Source organism: Crotalus tigris, unplaced genomic scaffold (assembly GCF_016545835.1).
Source record: "Crotalus tigris isolate CLP2741 ecotype Arizona unplaced genomic scaffold, ASM1654583v1 scf7180000017754.2947050, whole genome shotgun sequence".
Taxonomy (NCBI): domain Eukaryota; kingdom Metazoa; phylum Chordata; class Lepidosauria; order Squamata; family Viperidae; genus Crotalus; species Crotalus tigris.
In genome coordinates, this window is record NW_024096616.1 from 622,945 (window position 1) to 638,088 (window position 15,144).

Sequence of the window (15,144 nt, forward strand, 5' to 3'; positions counted from 1 at the left end):
AAATGACAAAAATATATATATACACACAATAGGATTTTTTTTCTGTTACATTGAGGTCTAAAAAACTCACTTTTGTTGTAAACAAAATTAACACCTTGTTTAAAACTCTCTTTAGAAGAAAAGCCCAAGAATGATGGAAATACAGAAAATGTGAGCCAAGAGGAGGAGGAGGAGGCAGAAGAGGAAGAAGAAGAAGAGGTGGAAATGGAAGAAGAGGAAGAAAGCAGAGACATTACAGGGGCAAGTATTTAATTACATCAAATTTGCACAAGAGAAATGTTAATACAAAATATTATGTGGTTACTATAGTTAATAAGCCTACCTTACAACACAACCAAGAGAGATAATGAAAAGTATGCTATAATGAAACAGTAAGTAGTTATGTACTAATATCACATGTTGGGATGTAAATTTGTTAAGGTAGGGTTAGCATTTCTCTCCCCCCCCTCCACAGTGTGGCTAGCTGCAGGGTTTGGGTCTATCTGCATCATTTGTACGCTCAACTGCTTGAAATCCAATTTACAAAATCCTGAAAGCCAATGAAGCGCTCTCTCTCTCTCTCTCTCTCTCTCTCTCTCTCTCTCTCTCTTTTATTTTTGTCAGATGATAGACATGTGTTTATCTCAGGCATGTTTAAACTCAATTATTAAAGATTGACCCAATATCTTCTCTGGAAGTTGGTTACAAGCTTCCACTACACTTTCTGTGTAGTAATACTTTTGAACTTACTTCCTCTCAGTTTGAGATTATGTCTCCATGTTCTTGATTTTTGCTTAATATTGTAAATACTGTCTTAATATATTTAAATGCTTTGCTCATGTCCTCCCCTTTCCCTTCTATCCTTCAGGCTGTACATATTCAGTTCCTGTAATCTCTCTTGATAATGTTTTGTCCCTCAGATTTGTGCTATTTTTGTTGCCCATCTCTGGACTTGCTCAGACTTATCAATATCTTTTTCTAAGTGAAGCCTCCAGAACTGGACATAATATTCCAAATGGGGACTGACTAAAGCAGTGGTTCTCAACCTGTGGGTCGGGACCCCATTTGGGGTCGAACGACCATTTCACGGGGGTCGCCAAACAAGGCTGTCCCCATTTTTTTCCCCTTTTCTTTGGCCACGCCCCTGGCACTCGGTGATGTATAAGTGGTTGGGGGTCATCACAACATGGGGAACTGTATTATGGGGTTGCGGCATTAGAAAGGTTGAGAACCACTGGACTAAAGCCTTATATAGTGGGATTAGGGCCTCCTCCTTCATGCTGGAGATCCTCTAGCACAGTGTTTCTCAACCTTGACAATTTTAAGGCATGTGGACTTCAACTCCCAGAATTCCACAGCCAGCAATGCTGGCTGTGGAATTCTGGGAGTTGAAGTCCACATGCCTTAAAATTGTCAAGGTTGAGAAACACTGCTCTAGTGATACATCCCAGAATTTTGTTTGCCTTCACAATTGTCTGGCCACACTGTCATCTTTTTGCAGTCATCTACTATGAGCACACCTAAATCCTTTTCTTTTGTTCTGTCTAACACTGTACCCCCAATACTTTACTCTGCCAGAGGATTCTTTTTCCCCAAGTTCATGATCTTATATTTAGAAACATTGAACAACAGGTTCCACATTTTTGGCCAATTTTTCAGCAATGCCAGATCATCTTCCCTGTTACAAATACCTCCAAGAACATCAACTCTATTACATACTTTCATGTCACCAACAAAAACAAAAAAACAAACTTACCAAGCAGTCCTTTTGTTATATCACTTACAAACATGTTGAACAGAATAGGACCTATAACTGGGCCTTGTGGCATACTACTTGTGACTGGTCTCTGTTCAACATCACACACTGGGATTGATCCCTAAGTGAACTTCCTATCCACTGAAACACCCAGTGATTAAGCCCTAGCCTGTTAAAGAGTTGAAACATTTTTATTGTTTTAATATTGAAAGAAATAAGCATATGGGATAATAGTTAAATTCGATTGACAGCTAAAAAATCAGGCTTAGGATTTTAAGAAGTAGCTTATCTCTGTTCAGTAGTGCTAACAGTTGTTAAAACAAAGCAAGCAACATTTACTGATATACATTACTCTTGAGATTACAACAAATTACCTTTGAAAACATCTGTTTATTACTTTTAAAGCTAAATATCTGAATGCAATTGGATTATTTATATGTTTTTTTACATTTGCAGGAGGAAGAAACTGTGAATAGGTCTCCCAGAAATAGAAAACCAAGAAGAGATTGAAATATCCTAAAAACTTAATCTGATGAATTTTTCTGATATGGTTTTGGGAGAGGACCATGGATAACATTTTGCTGAAAATCGAAAATCCTCAAAATTCACCATCCATAGGTTCCTGTCAAATACTCTGCATTGAAAAGTGTTTAGCAGTCAAATATTTGCAATTGTGTTTCTAAATAATATTCCTGTAGAAAAGGAATGCATTTAACACAACCAGGCTATGAATTTCTGGAATGTTACAAAAACTAACATTTTTATTTTGTTTTTAAATAGATGGTAGAATTACCAGTCTCAAAAATTTTGGCTTAAATTAATGTGTTAATCTATCAATGGAAGTGAAGAGCAAACCTTAAGAAAAATGCCAGATGTAAACTTTTTATAAGTCTTTTCTTTCTTAAAAAGATAGAAATTCTTACACAATTCTTATTTCTCATAGTATGATCATGTTAAATGTAGGATAAAGTTAAAATCCATTTGAAGCAGTCTTCAAGTGCTCAAACTTTCCTTATTGATGAAAAGCAAGTGGCCATGAAATACTCATATGGGTCACGGATACAGCTCAGTTAAAACAGTGTTTGCACTAGTCTGAATTTAGGAGCAGATTTTAGTGAGACTGGATTGTCTTGTTCATTTATATTTTGAACTTTTTCTCAATTTGGAATTTGCTTTCAGTTTTTGTGCTCCCCCCCCCAGTTTTTTTTTAAACATTTCCTTCTGTTCCAACTGTTGCTTCTCCTGTACAGTTTTTTCAGACGCAGCTTAGCTGCTGGAGAATACACTTGTTTAGCTCACTGTTAAAATTGTGTTTCTTGTTCTCAGAAGGTAGCAGTACTTACTTCTGGGTCCAAACATTGTGAAACAGGACAGTGTTGCTAATCTTCTTATTGTTGCCATCTTATGTTCATTATTCACAGGATAAAAGGCACAGGCAAGCTGATCTTTCAAGTTTTATTTGTGCTGAAAGCAAATGTCAGTATTTGTAGCTGAGGAATAAGCATGTGAAAACTTGGCATATGTAACATTTTGAGTCTTCAGTGCTCTTTGTGTATCAAAAATGTTGTGAATCTAGGGGGTTCCAGATGAATAAATTTTTAAAAAATATATTGCATTGAGTATCTAGATATTCAGAAATCTTATGTAGAATACAGAGTGTTTCTAAGAAAAGCATAACTCACTATATTATATTGAAGTGCATGATTGAGGAAAGCGAAGAAGAAATATTTTGCCACCTGTTGTCCTTTATTTAAATATATGGCACTGAATTAAAACACTCCCAGTTTCTATCTGGTGGGTAAGAATTTTTCAGAGTAACTAAGCTTTTACACTTTTGTTCAGATATTCAGATATAAGTATATACATAGCTTTTTCAAAACAAGACTAACATTTGTCTTGCTGGTTATTTTGCTTTTAGAACCCTCAGTTCTGTTATCTTTCCAAAACAGCACAATTATCCTCATTCGAAGCTACAGTGCTTGCAGCCTTTGGCGTGCATTCCAGCATCATTCCTTGCACATCTATAGTAGTTGTGCAAGAGTTTTTATTTTTCTCCTTGTGTCCTCCAGAGAGCTGCATAAATTCAGCATCCATTCCACTGGTAGATTCAACTTGATACAGTCAGTGGCTTGCTCCCATAGTTTCTTTCTGTTGTCAAGTCAGGATGTTTAAATGAAATTATTCCCCCTAGTTTCTTCTATTTTTTTCTACATCATTGACTTGCAGTGGCTATTTAATACTAGTACTAATTTTAATGTGCTTGGGTTAATGTTTTTTGATCAACGTCTTCACTTTTTGTGAAACATATAGTCCTTTCTCCAGGATACTGGGAAGAATGAATCTGAACTCATAAGACCTCTTCAGAATACTCCTCCATTTGCATGTTTTAGCCTTTTTTCATGTTAGTGAAAATGTACTTTTTTAAATGCCCAGTGTAACCTGTGAAGCCTTATTAAGACTACTTAGTACTGGGAGAAGATTGTCATCTGCTATTTAAGAATAATAAAGCAAAAAATTAATATAAAAAGTCATTTGTAATTTCCAAGTAATTGGGGTGTTGAATTGGTAACGTAATAGATGGTTTTAAAAAGACTATGGAAAACCATTCCGATGCAGGAAATATTTTTACACCAACATAGTTGAACTCTTAGTTGGAAAGAAATAGACTTAAAGTAGACTTAGGAAATGTTCTAAAGAATTTTAGAATGAATAAGATAATTTGACTACTTCTGTTTGGAAAAGAAAGTGCACTGTAGCCATTTCAAATCAGTCACAGTTCATATGCTACATATGAAGATACAAATGCTTTAAAGAAAGATAAAGATCTTAACTGAATGTGTATTCTGTCTTAGGACACTTACCCCATTTCATATGGGAATGTTATGGTTGACAGAAGAGCAGAACATAATTAACCATAAATGGCAAAAGGTATCCTAGATCTCCATAATGTGGCCCAGCTCTCCTGTGGCAGTAAATGTGGTGCTAAGAATACACTTCTTTGCACCTCCTTGCCTTCTCTATTACAATTTTCTAAATGCCAGTATTGTTTGATGCAGGGTTCAGGTGTTGGTAAACAAGATTGTGACTTAAGTCCTGACTGTTGTAAAAATCTGAAGATGCAGTATGCATATAAATATATTGGTTAAGTTATAAACAAATGTAAGCTTACTTGATCAATAAAGAAACATAGATCACTATTTTTCTACTGTCTAGTCTGCAATATTATTTTTGGTTGGCTTTCATAATTTAAAGACAGAAGAGTTGAGAAATGTTCCTTCAGAATTAATACTCTGTTGTGTAAAAATTGAACAATATCCAAAATGCAAAGTGATTAATTTGTCTGCATTCTATTTTAAATGTCCTACTGAGAATATTTTAACTCAGGATTGTTAAAGTAAATTTAAAAGGTATGAATAATACCATGTTGAGGTAGTACTTCCCAATTGGTTTCATAGTGAGCATCTTGCTTTTAGAAACCTAAGCCTTCATGAAATGCGTTAATCTTTCTGAAGTGTTCAAAGTATACAATTTCATATCACCGTTTATGACCTTGTTTTAGTATAACATGCACAATTTCAATATGAAAATTGACTACCATAGAAAATACTTTAATTGATACATAGGACAGATTTGATTTATACAGCACATATTTCTAAGATATGAACCATTAATTATAGAAGAAATGGAATGATTAAAGGTGAGTAGTCTTTCTTACATTTCAAACTTTTAGCTAGTTATAAATTTGCTTCCTGGAGTATTTATGACTTCAAAATTATGCTGGGATGGCTTGGCGCAAGTTTGTATGCCAAAATTATTCTATTTATTTAGGATATTTTTTATGAAATAAAATAGTCTTCATTGCAGAAATGTTATGAAATGTCCTAAGAATGTGATCTTAAACCTTTCAAAAGTTGTTTGTATATTAAATGTGTAAGATACTTTTCCTTAAAGTAACAAATACCAATCTGCTGGCAATAAATTGCTTCATTTGATCCAATAAATTGATGGATTCATTCTTTTTCCAACTTTAGGTTTAAACACACAAATGTTCACTAAATATCATATTGTAACATAAATCACAAATAATATGCTTAAACTATAAACAGCACTAAAGCTTAGCAATTTAAAAAGTCTAATTTATAGAAAAGCTGGAAGTTATATAAATATACCTATACCTACCTATTCAAGAGTTGACACTTTCACTAGTATGTGTTTGAAAATCTGGCAGCATGTACAGATACTTGCACATTTCCAAATGTACGTTTGCTTTTCCCCCCACCAAACATACAAAATAGTTTGCATTCTGGCCTGATCAAATTCCTTGCTGGTAGCTCGTTTTTGAGGATGTTGGATGGTTTTTTGAGTCAGTGTCAACTGATGTACTTTAGCCATCTGAGCGGAACTGCACCATCAAGCAAGAGGAAAAGAAACCGTTTTAGTATTTTTGTGCTTTCCGATTAGAGATGAAAACCTTTTTATTTTTCTCCAATTAGCATTGTTTATGTTATTCCGTGAGTTAATCTAAAACTATTCTCAGCGCCCAGGATTGTTGAAAATTGGGGGCACTTCATTATTGTCGGGAAAAGCATTACTATATTACATAAACTGATTAGTACCCGTAATAATTTTTGGAGTGATTGCGTTTTAAGAAGACACAGACTTATGTTATTGTTTTACACTATGTTACCCGTTAGTCCGGCAAAGAAAACTTAAATCAGTGCAAACTGAATACATGGAAGAATCCACTTAAAATGGCAGTTTCCTTAATTTACAGGAAAGGCTGGTGAGAATTCAAACGCTTGGTTCGGCCTTTATTGCTCATTTGCATATTTTCAGTGTAAAATGAGAGTACCCAACTACCGTTCAGTATTTACTTTTATGTATTGCTACACTTATTGCCCAATACGTATGCGAGGGGAAGGCCTATAAGTTTCAGCCATCCCAGCATAAGCTGCATACGGGGACATTTTTCTGTCAATCATAAAACTCCGCCCCTTTACTTTTCCGGAAAGGTCGTAGAGAAGTGGGGGGAGGAGAGAAACGGAAAGGGAAATCCCCTCCCCCAGCTTTTCCCTGCCTTTTTCTTTTCCGTTCTCATCTCCGATTGGCTCCTTGAACAGTCTGTTAACGCCTACTGCCAGTGAGTGTATGCGCCGTGACGTCTGCCATTACCTAGGAAAGTCCAACCGCTCTGGACTGGGCAGGCTCCCAAGTGGGAGAGAAAAGGGGTAAAACAATTTCAAGATGGCGGCGGCTGAGGCGTGGATAACAATGGGAAACGGGAGGTGTAGGTGGCTCTGTGTCTGAGCTAGATTGGGGCAGGGGATTGAAATCACCCGGCCTGCATCGGGAAGGCGGGCTCGGTCGGGTCGGGCCGCGTTTGGGCGCCCCGGCCTGGAAAAGGTATTGGTCACGGCTGAAGAGGGAGAATTGGGCTCCGAAGTGCCCGGTGTCCCTCGCCGCCAGCTATGGCGGAGTGAAGAGCCGGCTATTCCGGTGCTCTCGTTTTCGCTGGCGGCTCATGGTTCTGCCCCCTTGCCCCATGGCGGAGTTCGTGGTGTCGCAGCACAGCGCGGTGATGGAGCGGCTCCGCCGGCGCATCGAGCTTTGCCGGAGACATCACAGTGCCTGTGAGTCCCGCTACCAGGCCGTGTCCCCGGAGCGCCTGGAGCTGGAGCGCCAGCAGACCTTCGCCCTTCACCAGCGCTGCTTGCAGGCTAAGGCCAAGCGAGCGGGGAAGCACCGCCAGCCGCCCCTTCCTCCCCCCACTGCGCCACCTCCAACAGCTCCTTCGCATCCGCCTTCCTCTGCTCCGGGCCCTGGGCCCGGGGCCTCTGCGTCTACCTCCACTTCTTCCGACAGGCCTGGAGTCAATGGCCTGGATAGTGACACCGCGGGCGGTGAACAGCAACAGCACGGCCGTAGCAGCGCCCTCATTGCGGTAAGATCCAGATGTCGGGGCCTGGATCAGGGCAAGGGTTTGTTTTAGCTCCCAGACGCCCCATCTCCCTTAAAATAAATTGTGTATTTGTAGTCTGAAGTTAGGCGGATTCTTGTTTGTCCCTATATTAGCATACTTTAGAAAAGTTGTGAAACTTTTAAAATTGAAAGCGTATACACTCCTGTGGGTATGGTTTTTCTTCATGTTAAATTTCAGAACAGTAGCAATAACATTTTTTCCCATCTTCCATTCTCTTAACCTCTGTAGCGAAAAATAATTTAATCACTGTTTGTGCTTGTTTTACTTATGCATATTATCTCTTCACTTTGCTGCCCAAACAATTTAAAATGGCCTTTGAGGGTTTTTTTAAGAACTTGAAGAAAAATAAACACATGGGTATTGTGGGATATCTTTTTATGGAATCATGTAACAGCAAATAATGCATAATGGCTTTTATTTCCTTTACTTAGATTCAAATCTTTCCTCAAGGATCCCAAAGTGATTCACCTGGGAGTTATTTTGGTTAATTTTACCACAATATGAGCAGTAGATTTGTCTAAAAAGTGTATCTGCTCCATAGTTGCTCATTGACAAAATGATCTGAACCTCTTCTGGTTTTTTTTGCACTAGAAAGGCTATAAAGTAGGGTATATATTACTAACATCTTGAGAATATAAACAGAAAACAGAAATGAAATGTCTGCAGGATTTTCTGGGAAATTTAGTTTCCTTCTTATAGTGTTCTAAATAAATAATATCTTTATAATAGTTTGCTGGAGTAAATGTTAAGGCTGCTTATGCCTGTCCTTTAAACTAGAATTTAAAGATTTATTTGAATTTTTCTGCATTAGCATATATTAACTTTTTTCTGGGTTGCTAGAGGAGCCGTGCTATTTAATCCAGAACAATTAGGGAGGGTTGGTTATCTACAGCTACTTTATTGTAGTTTGTTATCTCAGACAATATACTTGTTTATATTACATTGTCATTTTGAACTATTTACCTTTGAGTTAAATATACTAGAAATTGAGCAAATTCTGTCAGGTGGTTTTTTTTTTAAATTATACAAAAAATATAAGATTGTCTTTTAGATACTTAGGTATTCTACTTAAAATTGTTAATTCATGTGGCAGTGCTTTAGGATCCAAGCCTTCAGCATGTTTTCCAGAAGAATATTTAAAATTTAATATCCATAAATACTGGAGATAGAATATCCAGGCATTTTATTGATCAATGTCTTCTCTAAATTTAATCAAATTTATTTTGGAATTGGAGGACTCATGTAACGTCTGTACTATATTAACAGCACAACTCAACATAATTCAGAATACATTGAAAAAGTGGAAGGCTGTTAATTTGTTAAAAATGGATTACAAGTAAAGTCCTATATTCTTCCTGTCAGAAGTGAAGGAAATATGCAGGAAAAGTGGAAATGAGCTGGAATGGCTGTCTGTGCGTTTAAAGCATGTAAAGTTATCTTTATGTTAAAATAGGGTACAAGAAGGGGGAAAAGTTTCCTCTGTCATTTTAAATTGTGATCTTTTTATATGGTAGAATCAGAGGTTGTCTGATCTATTACTTATTTCTTTGTATAATGTGCCTGGAGAAAGAGTGGTCACAGTCCAAATGATTGGTCACATTAATTTTTATTTGACAGTAAAATTATATGTGATTTTTTACTGGCTTGAAAGTTGTTCAGGTTTTTTTCAGTGGTAGCTTTCTGAATTGTTTATATTTTATAGTTGCTTAAGAGGAAAACAAAACAAAATGTAATAATACATTTTATAAAGTTAATGTAAGATAATCAGTGTTAAATAGACTAGTCATATCTTCAGAAGAAAACAACTCTCTGTCTGGATTCCTTTAACAGAGATTCATGCATTGAGCAGATTGTTAAATTCAGTGGCCTCTTCCAACCCTATAATTCTATAATCCACACTGGAACAAGCAGGCCTATCTAGTTCAGCTATTCTGTGTCACACAATGACTTACTAATTCTGTTCAGGATTTTTTCCCCTATATATTTATATAAGTATAAAGTGTGTGTGTGTGTTGTGTGTGTGTGTAAATATATTCATTTTAAATATTCCTGTCATTGGTCAGGATTTCCAGACTTGTCTGATATAAATACTCAACTTATTGGTACTACCTTGAATAACCCACACGAGAATATTTAAGAGTATTACAGCCTCTTGAATCTTGAGATGTTGAATTTTTCAGTAAGTGATATCTTGGGAAAAGTGAATAAAACCTGACTAGATTATATATTCTCTGTACATGATACTTGTTTTTAATGTAGCATTCAACAGTTTGAAAGTGCTACATCCTTTAATAGTAAAGTTTAGGCTATGAGTAATATTACGTATCAGTGTTATTTTATTCATTTGCTGTTGTGGTTAAGGTGCTGGCCTAGAAACCAGGAGACTGAGCTTTAAGCCTGCCTTAAGCATGAAAGCCAGCTGGGTGACTTTAAGCCAGTCATTCTCTCTCAGCTCCATCTACCTCATGAGATTGTTGTTGTGGAGAAAATAAGGGCAGGAATATTAAATATGTTTGCTGCCTTGAGTTGATCAAGCTATATATATTTGAAAAATTGGAATAAAAATGTCATAATAATAAATGTTTTATTATTAAAGTATTATTGAAAAATGATGTCCATAATTGGTAAATCTGACTTAAATTTAAAAGAAATTGGCCTCAAATAATAATATAAAGAAAATATCACAATTCTCTTTCTGTTAACTTTTCAGAATGCTTAATACAGAAGATAAATTCAATATTTTATTATGTGCAGTACATACAGTCTCTTACATACGAAAAGGTTTTATTCTGAGAAGTTTTTCATAAGTACATTTTGTTCTCACGTCAATAAGCATAAAAATTTCATAGTTCAGTTCAGTACTGGGTGGCAATTTAGTAGGCTTAGGAGGCAGGTCATGAGAAGGCAGGGAAGGTTTCTGGCACATAGCATACCTAAGCTATGTGCCAGAAACAGGCCCTTTCCCACCTTCTTTTCCCACCTTCTCCCACTTCCATCCAGGGCTCACTGGACCCATCAGGTTTGGCTTCAATGCTGCCATGCGTGGAATGAGAACTGTGTTGCAACTCCAACCTAGAGGGTCTGGGAATCGGGAGAGAACAGGAAATAATTGGTTTTTTGCACACTGCATATGTATGCTGTGTGGTGGAAGCTAGCCCTTTCCTGCCTTCTCCAATCTCTGAATGTGGACAGATTAGTTTGAACTGGCAAAAATTCAAGTCTGTAGTCAGATATCTGATAATTTTATATTAGAAAAGAAAATAATAAAATAAAGCTGGAAGGGGCCTTGGAGATCTTCTAGTCCATTCCCTTGCTCATAGGAGACCTACCATTTCAGACAAATGGTTGTCCAATCTCTTCTTTAAAACCTCCAGTGATGGAGAGCACCCATGACTTCTAGAGGCAACTTGTGTTCCTCTGGTTAATTGGAGAAGGGTCCTATAGGCAGGCATCCTCTTCCCCTTTACCAAGCTGCCTTATCTTGACCGGCAGCAGCTCCTAGCCCCACAGACACTCACCCACCCATCCTCAGCATGCAATGATGCAATACAGTCTGGGGGGGCAGGTTTGAAAGTTTATTGACATGTCACTGTAAGCCACCTCTGCCCGATAGGGGGGGCATAGTTTAATAAAAAAAATTAAACTTCTATGCTGTGCATGATGGTTTACCTGCTCCCCTCCAGCAGCAATTCCCAGTAGCTGACCCCAGGTGACACTCGACACTCTCCTAATTCAGGGTCTGCCTCAAGGAAGCCATGAATTCCCAGAAGGATTCAGGCCGGCTCAGCCCTGGCAGGCAAGGGCACCATGACCCGGCTCCAAGGCACTCTTCGCACCATTGCTAGAGACCCCAGCGAAACGGGGCAGGTTGAGGAGTCTTTTCGTTGCCCTCCCAGCGGAGTTTCGGGGCTGGGACTTCGCCATCAGAACTCCTGCTTGCCTGCCTGACTCCGGTGTGCATCTGTGGGGGGGACCCAATGCCAACCCCTCACCCCAGGGCCGTTCCACCTCATGGGGAAGGGGAGAGAAACCCCAAAGCAGGCTGGGGAGAGAGAGAGGGGGCGTAGAACAAAGTAAGCTATGCTGATAGATATTCTAATGACAAATAAAGTGCCACCCCAATTGAAATGACAAACTCTAAACAACTTGCCTTGAATCCAGAGTTGTCTTTTTACTGTCTAGAGAACATTACTCAGAGCTGAAACTTTGTTCCAATCACTGATAGATCATCTCCTCATTTAGCAATTGCAATGCATACTTTAAATCAGAAGCAAAACAGAAAATAAGCAAATGTGATAGAGAGAGACAGAGAGAGAGAGATGATCACTGGTTGCTATCATCTCATTCATATAAAGTTCACTTGTGCAGTAGTGCCAGTGTTACTCTTATTTCAGTGTACTTTGTCAGGTGCACAAAATCTGGTCATTATTGTGTGAATTGACTAAAAATACTTTTTATTATTATTACTATCATATTTGTGAATAGTCACTGAATGAGGCAGCCACTAAACAAAGAATCATTCCAGATGATTCTTGAATTTTCCAGAGAAGATATTGGAAAAACACTTTTTCCCCATGATAAGTGAATTCTGTTTGTGGGAATTTAAAATCCAAAGTGTTCACATTTTTTTTTTTTAGAAAAGCTAGTACATTTTTGGCATGCTAACAATTATTGAAAATTCTGCATAAAGAACAATGAAAATGTTACTTTGTATTTAACATTTCAAAAATGAACTCTTGATATCCAACTTTTACCGTTTCTTAGTATAGGGACCATTGTTAGATTGCATTTTTAGGAAGAAAAATCTATTCTTAACTTGCTTTATATTAGAAATATCAGGAAAAGAGCACTGATGTACTATGTGACTAAATAGGCTGGTCAACAGACAACTGGTGAAGCGAGCACAGCAACGCCTGCATTTTCTTCATCGCATGAGAAAATCACATCTTCCTTCCCCTATCCTTGCCACTTTCTGCAGAGGGATGGTCCTGTCATACAGCATCACAGTATGGTTTGGAAGCATCACTGCTTCAGACAGAAAGGCGTTGCAGAGAGTGGTGAGGATGGCTGAAAAGCTTATTGGCAGTTCCCTCCTTTCCATCCAGGACAGAGCACATAAGCATTGCTTGAGCAGGGTCTGTAAGATTGTCCAGTACACTACACATTCTCTTCACGATCTGTTTTCTTTGTTACCTTCTGGGAGGAGGCTCCATGGTATCCGAAGCAGAACATCCAGATTCAGTCACAGTTTTGTTCCATACAGTATTAACCTTGTGAACTCTAAAGCTTCCTCCTTCCATCATGTATTCAAGATGGGTAGTGATTAATATTTATATGTTACTTATATGCAAGGGTGTAGGTCTATACATATGTTGTACATAGTATGTTTTAAATGTGTCTTATGTATGTGTACACTTTGAGAGCAAGCAACTAAATTTCATTTTTAATGTGCCATTGTGCCCACAGGAAAAAATGACAAAGGTTATCTATCTACTTTATCTACCTACCTATCTACGTAAAAATAAATTAAAATCTTTTTACTTTTTTCTTCCCATAGTATAAGCAGTTGTGTTCAGCATACCTGGGAGCCAGGTACAGGTAGTCCTCAACTTACAACTGTAATTGAGCTCAGAGTTATGGTTGTAAGTCGTGCCAGTCATTAAGTGAGTCACCATGTGACCACCCGATTTTATGAGCTTTTTGGGAGCGATCATTAGAGAAACACTGCAGTTGTTAAGTGAACATGATGGTTATTAAGTGAGTGGGTATTTTTTTCTGCAAACCAGAAGTAAACCAGGTTTCTCACAAAAAACATAATTATGGTCAGGTGATCCTGCAACACCGCAATCAGCTGTAAATGCAGACCAGTTGCCAAGCATCCAAATTCAATCGTGTGATAGCAGAGAGGAGGGCCACCATTGGAACTTCAAACCCGGGTCATAAGTAATTCTGGGGAGTCCTGTCTCAACTTTGGTTGCTAAGTAACTGGTTGTAAGTCAAGGACTACCTATATTGCAAAAATAATGGTAACATCCCAGTTAGCCAGATGTCTTCATTGGAAGATATTGTAATTAATTAGATCATGATACATGGCTACATTAATAACAATTATATCACTTACAAGCTATGTTATATCTGGGGCTTCCAATTCCACATAGTATGCCTAGAATGTGTGCATATTGTAGAGATAAAATTATTTTTTTCTTTTTTTGACTGCCTCAAGTATAGTTTTCTTAATACAGCATATCTGTTTGTGTATGTTTGTTCTGAGAAGTTACTTTTATTGATTTATTTATATCCAACCTTTATTATTTTTATAAATAACTCAAGGTGGTGAACATAACTAATACTGCCTTCTCCTCCTACTTTCCTCACAACAACCCCATGAGGTAGGCTGAGCTGAGAGAGAATGACTGGCCCACGCTGGCTTTCATGCCTTAGGCAAGACTAGAACTTATGGTCTTCTAGCTGGTGCCTTAACCACTAGACCAAACATTCTCCCGGCAATAATGGAAGTATAACTTTTTTCATTTTATTGTAACTGAGTATTTTTTGCACAGGGAACAAAGAGTTAAAATATTTTGAAGTATTTTTAGTCTTCCAATATTAATGCTTGAATCTGTCGTGTAGTTCATGTACTATATTTCCAGAATACATAATACATTATAATACTATATTTCCAGATACATAATTTATTTAATGTTGAATGTTGTTGGGAACTAAGATAATTTCATATGAATGATGGAAATATAACAAGTGATACAATTTGATTGCTTTTTAAAATATGTTCTATATTTCTCTTTATTCTATTCAGTGTCCTTGAGAGAAGGTTTTCCAATTTGTATATGCCCATTCTATGTAATTTCACTACTTTTTCATTCAATTTGTAGTTATTTATGAGCTAAGTCTAAAATAGAATAAATGTTTTTTGTAGGTTGACAAATAGTATTGATTTCTTTTTGAGAGTTCCCTTTGCTTTGAGATTTTGTTCTACAACAGGTTTTTCTTGTCTTGATGCTACTTTGGTGGGGCGGTAACTGACTCATTTACTAAGCTTTTGTAGACTTGTTTCAGGAGAGGTATCTCATAACTAGGTTGTGTCAAGTTGTGAAGTTTACCAAGTATGAATCTTAATGTAAGCACACAAATTAAAAATGTAATATGCATACCCAAATAGATAATCAAATTTCACAGTATTCTTGTTGGGGTGGAAAAAATAGGATTAAAATCCTGCTTCATTTCTTTTTAAGTTTGTAGTGTAATTGTTTTGCAGTGCTGAACACAGAGTTTGCAACAAAATGTTTCATTATAGAATCTTTTTACTGAAGGAGCCACCCTTTCTTGATAATGTATAGCAGACATGCATCACGCTGAAACCACGCTCACCCCATTGCCGACAATGGGGGGAAAGTCGTGATATGTTGCGCGA

The 15,144-nt window shown here is 37.4% G+C and overlaps 2 protein-coding genes across 4 annotated transcripts in view; both read left to right on the forward strand.

Annotated features, from left to right (window-relative positions):
• The window catches only part of CANX (calnexin), a 30,650-nt gene extending 25,718 nt beyond the window's left edge, over positions 1-4,932 (forward strand). For both annotated transcript variants that reach the window (XM_039340813.1, XM_039340816.1), the window contains exons 14-15: positions 116-240; positions 2,192-4,932. In XM_039340813.1, coding sequence (XP_039196747.1) covers positions 116-240; positions 2,192-2,245 — 179 coding nt within the window. In that variant the 3' untranslated portion in view covers positions 2,246-4,932. The remainder of the gene's footprint in view (positions 1-115; positions 241-2,191) is intronic.
• A 1,948-nt stretch (positions 4,933-6,880) lies between these two features.
• MAML1 (mastermind like transcriptional coactivator 1) overlaps positions 6,881-15,144 on the forward strand; it is a 50,264-nt gene continuing 42,000 nt past the window's right edge. The window contains exon 1 of one of the 2 annotated variants that reach the window (XM_039340842.1): positions 6,881-7,676. In XM_039340842.1, coding sequence (XP_039196776.1) covers positions 7,257-7,676 — 420 coding nt within the window. In that variant the 5' untranslated portion in view covers positions 6,881-7,256. The remainder of the gene's footprint in view (positions 7,677-15,144) is intronic. The other variant, XM_039340841.1, reaches the window with a different exon arrangement.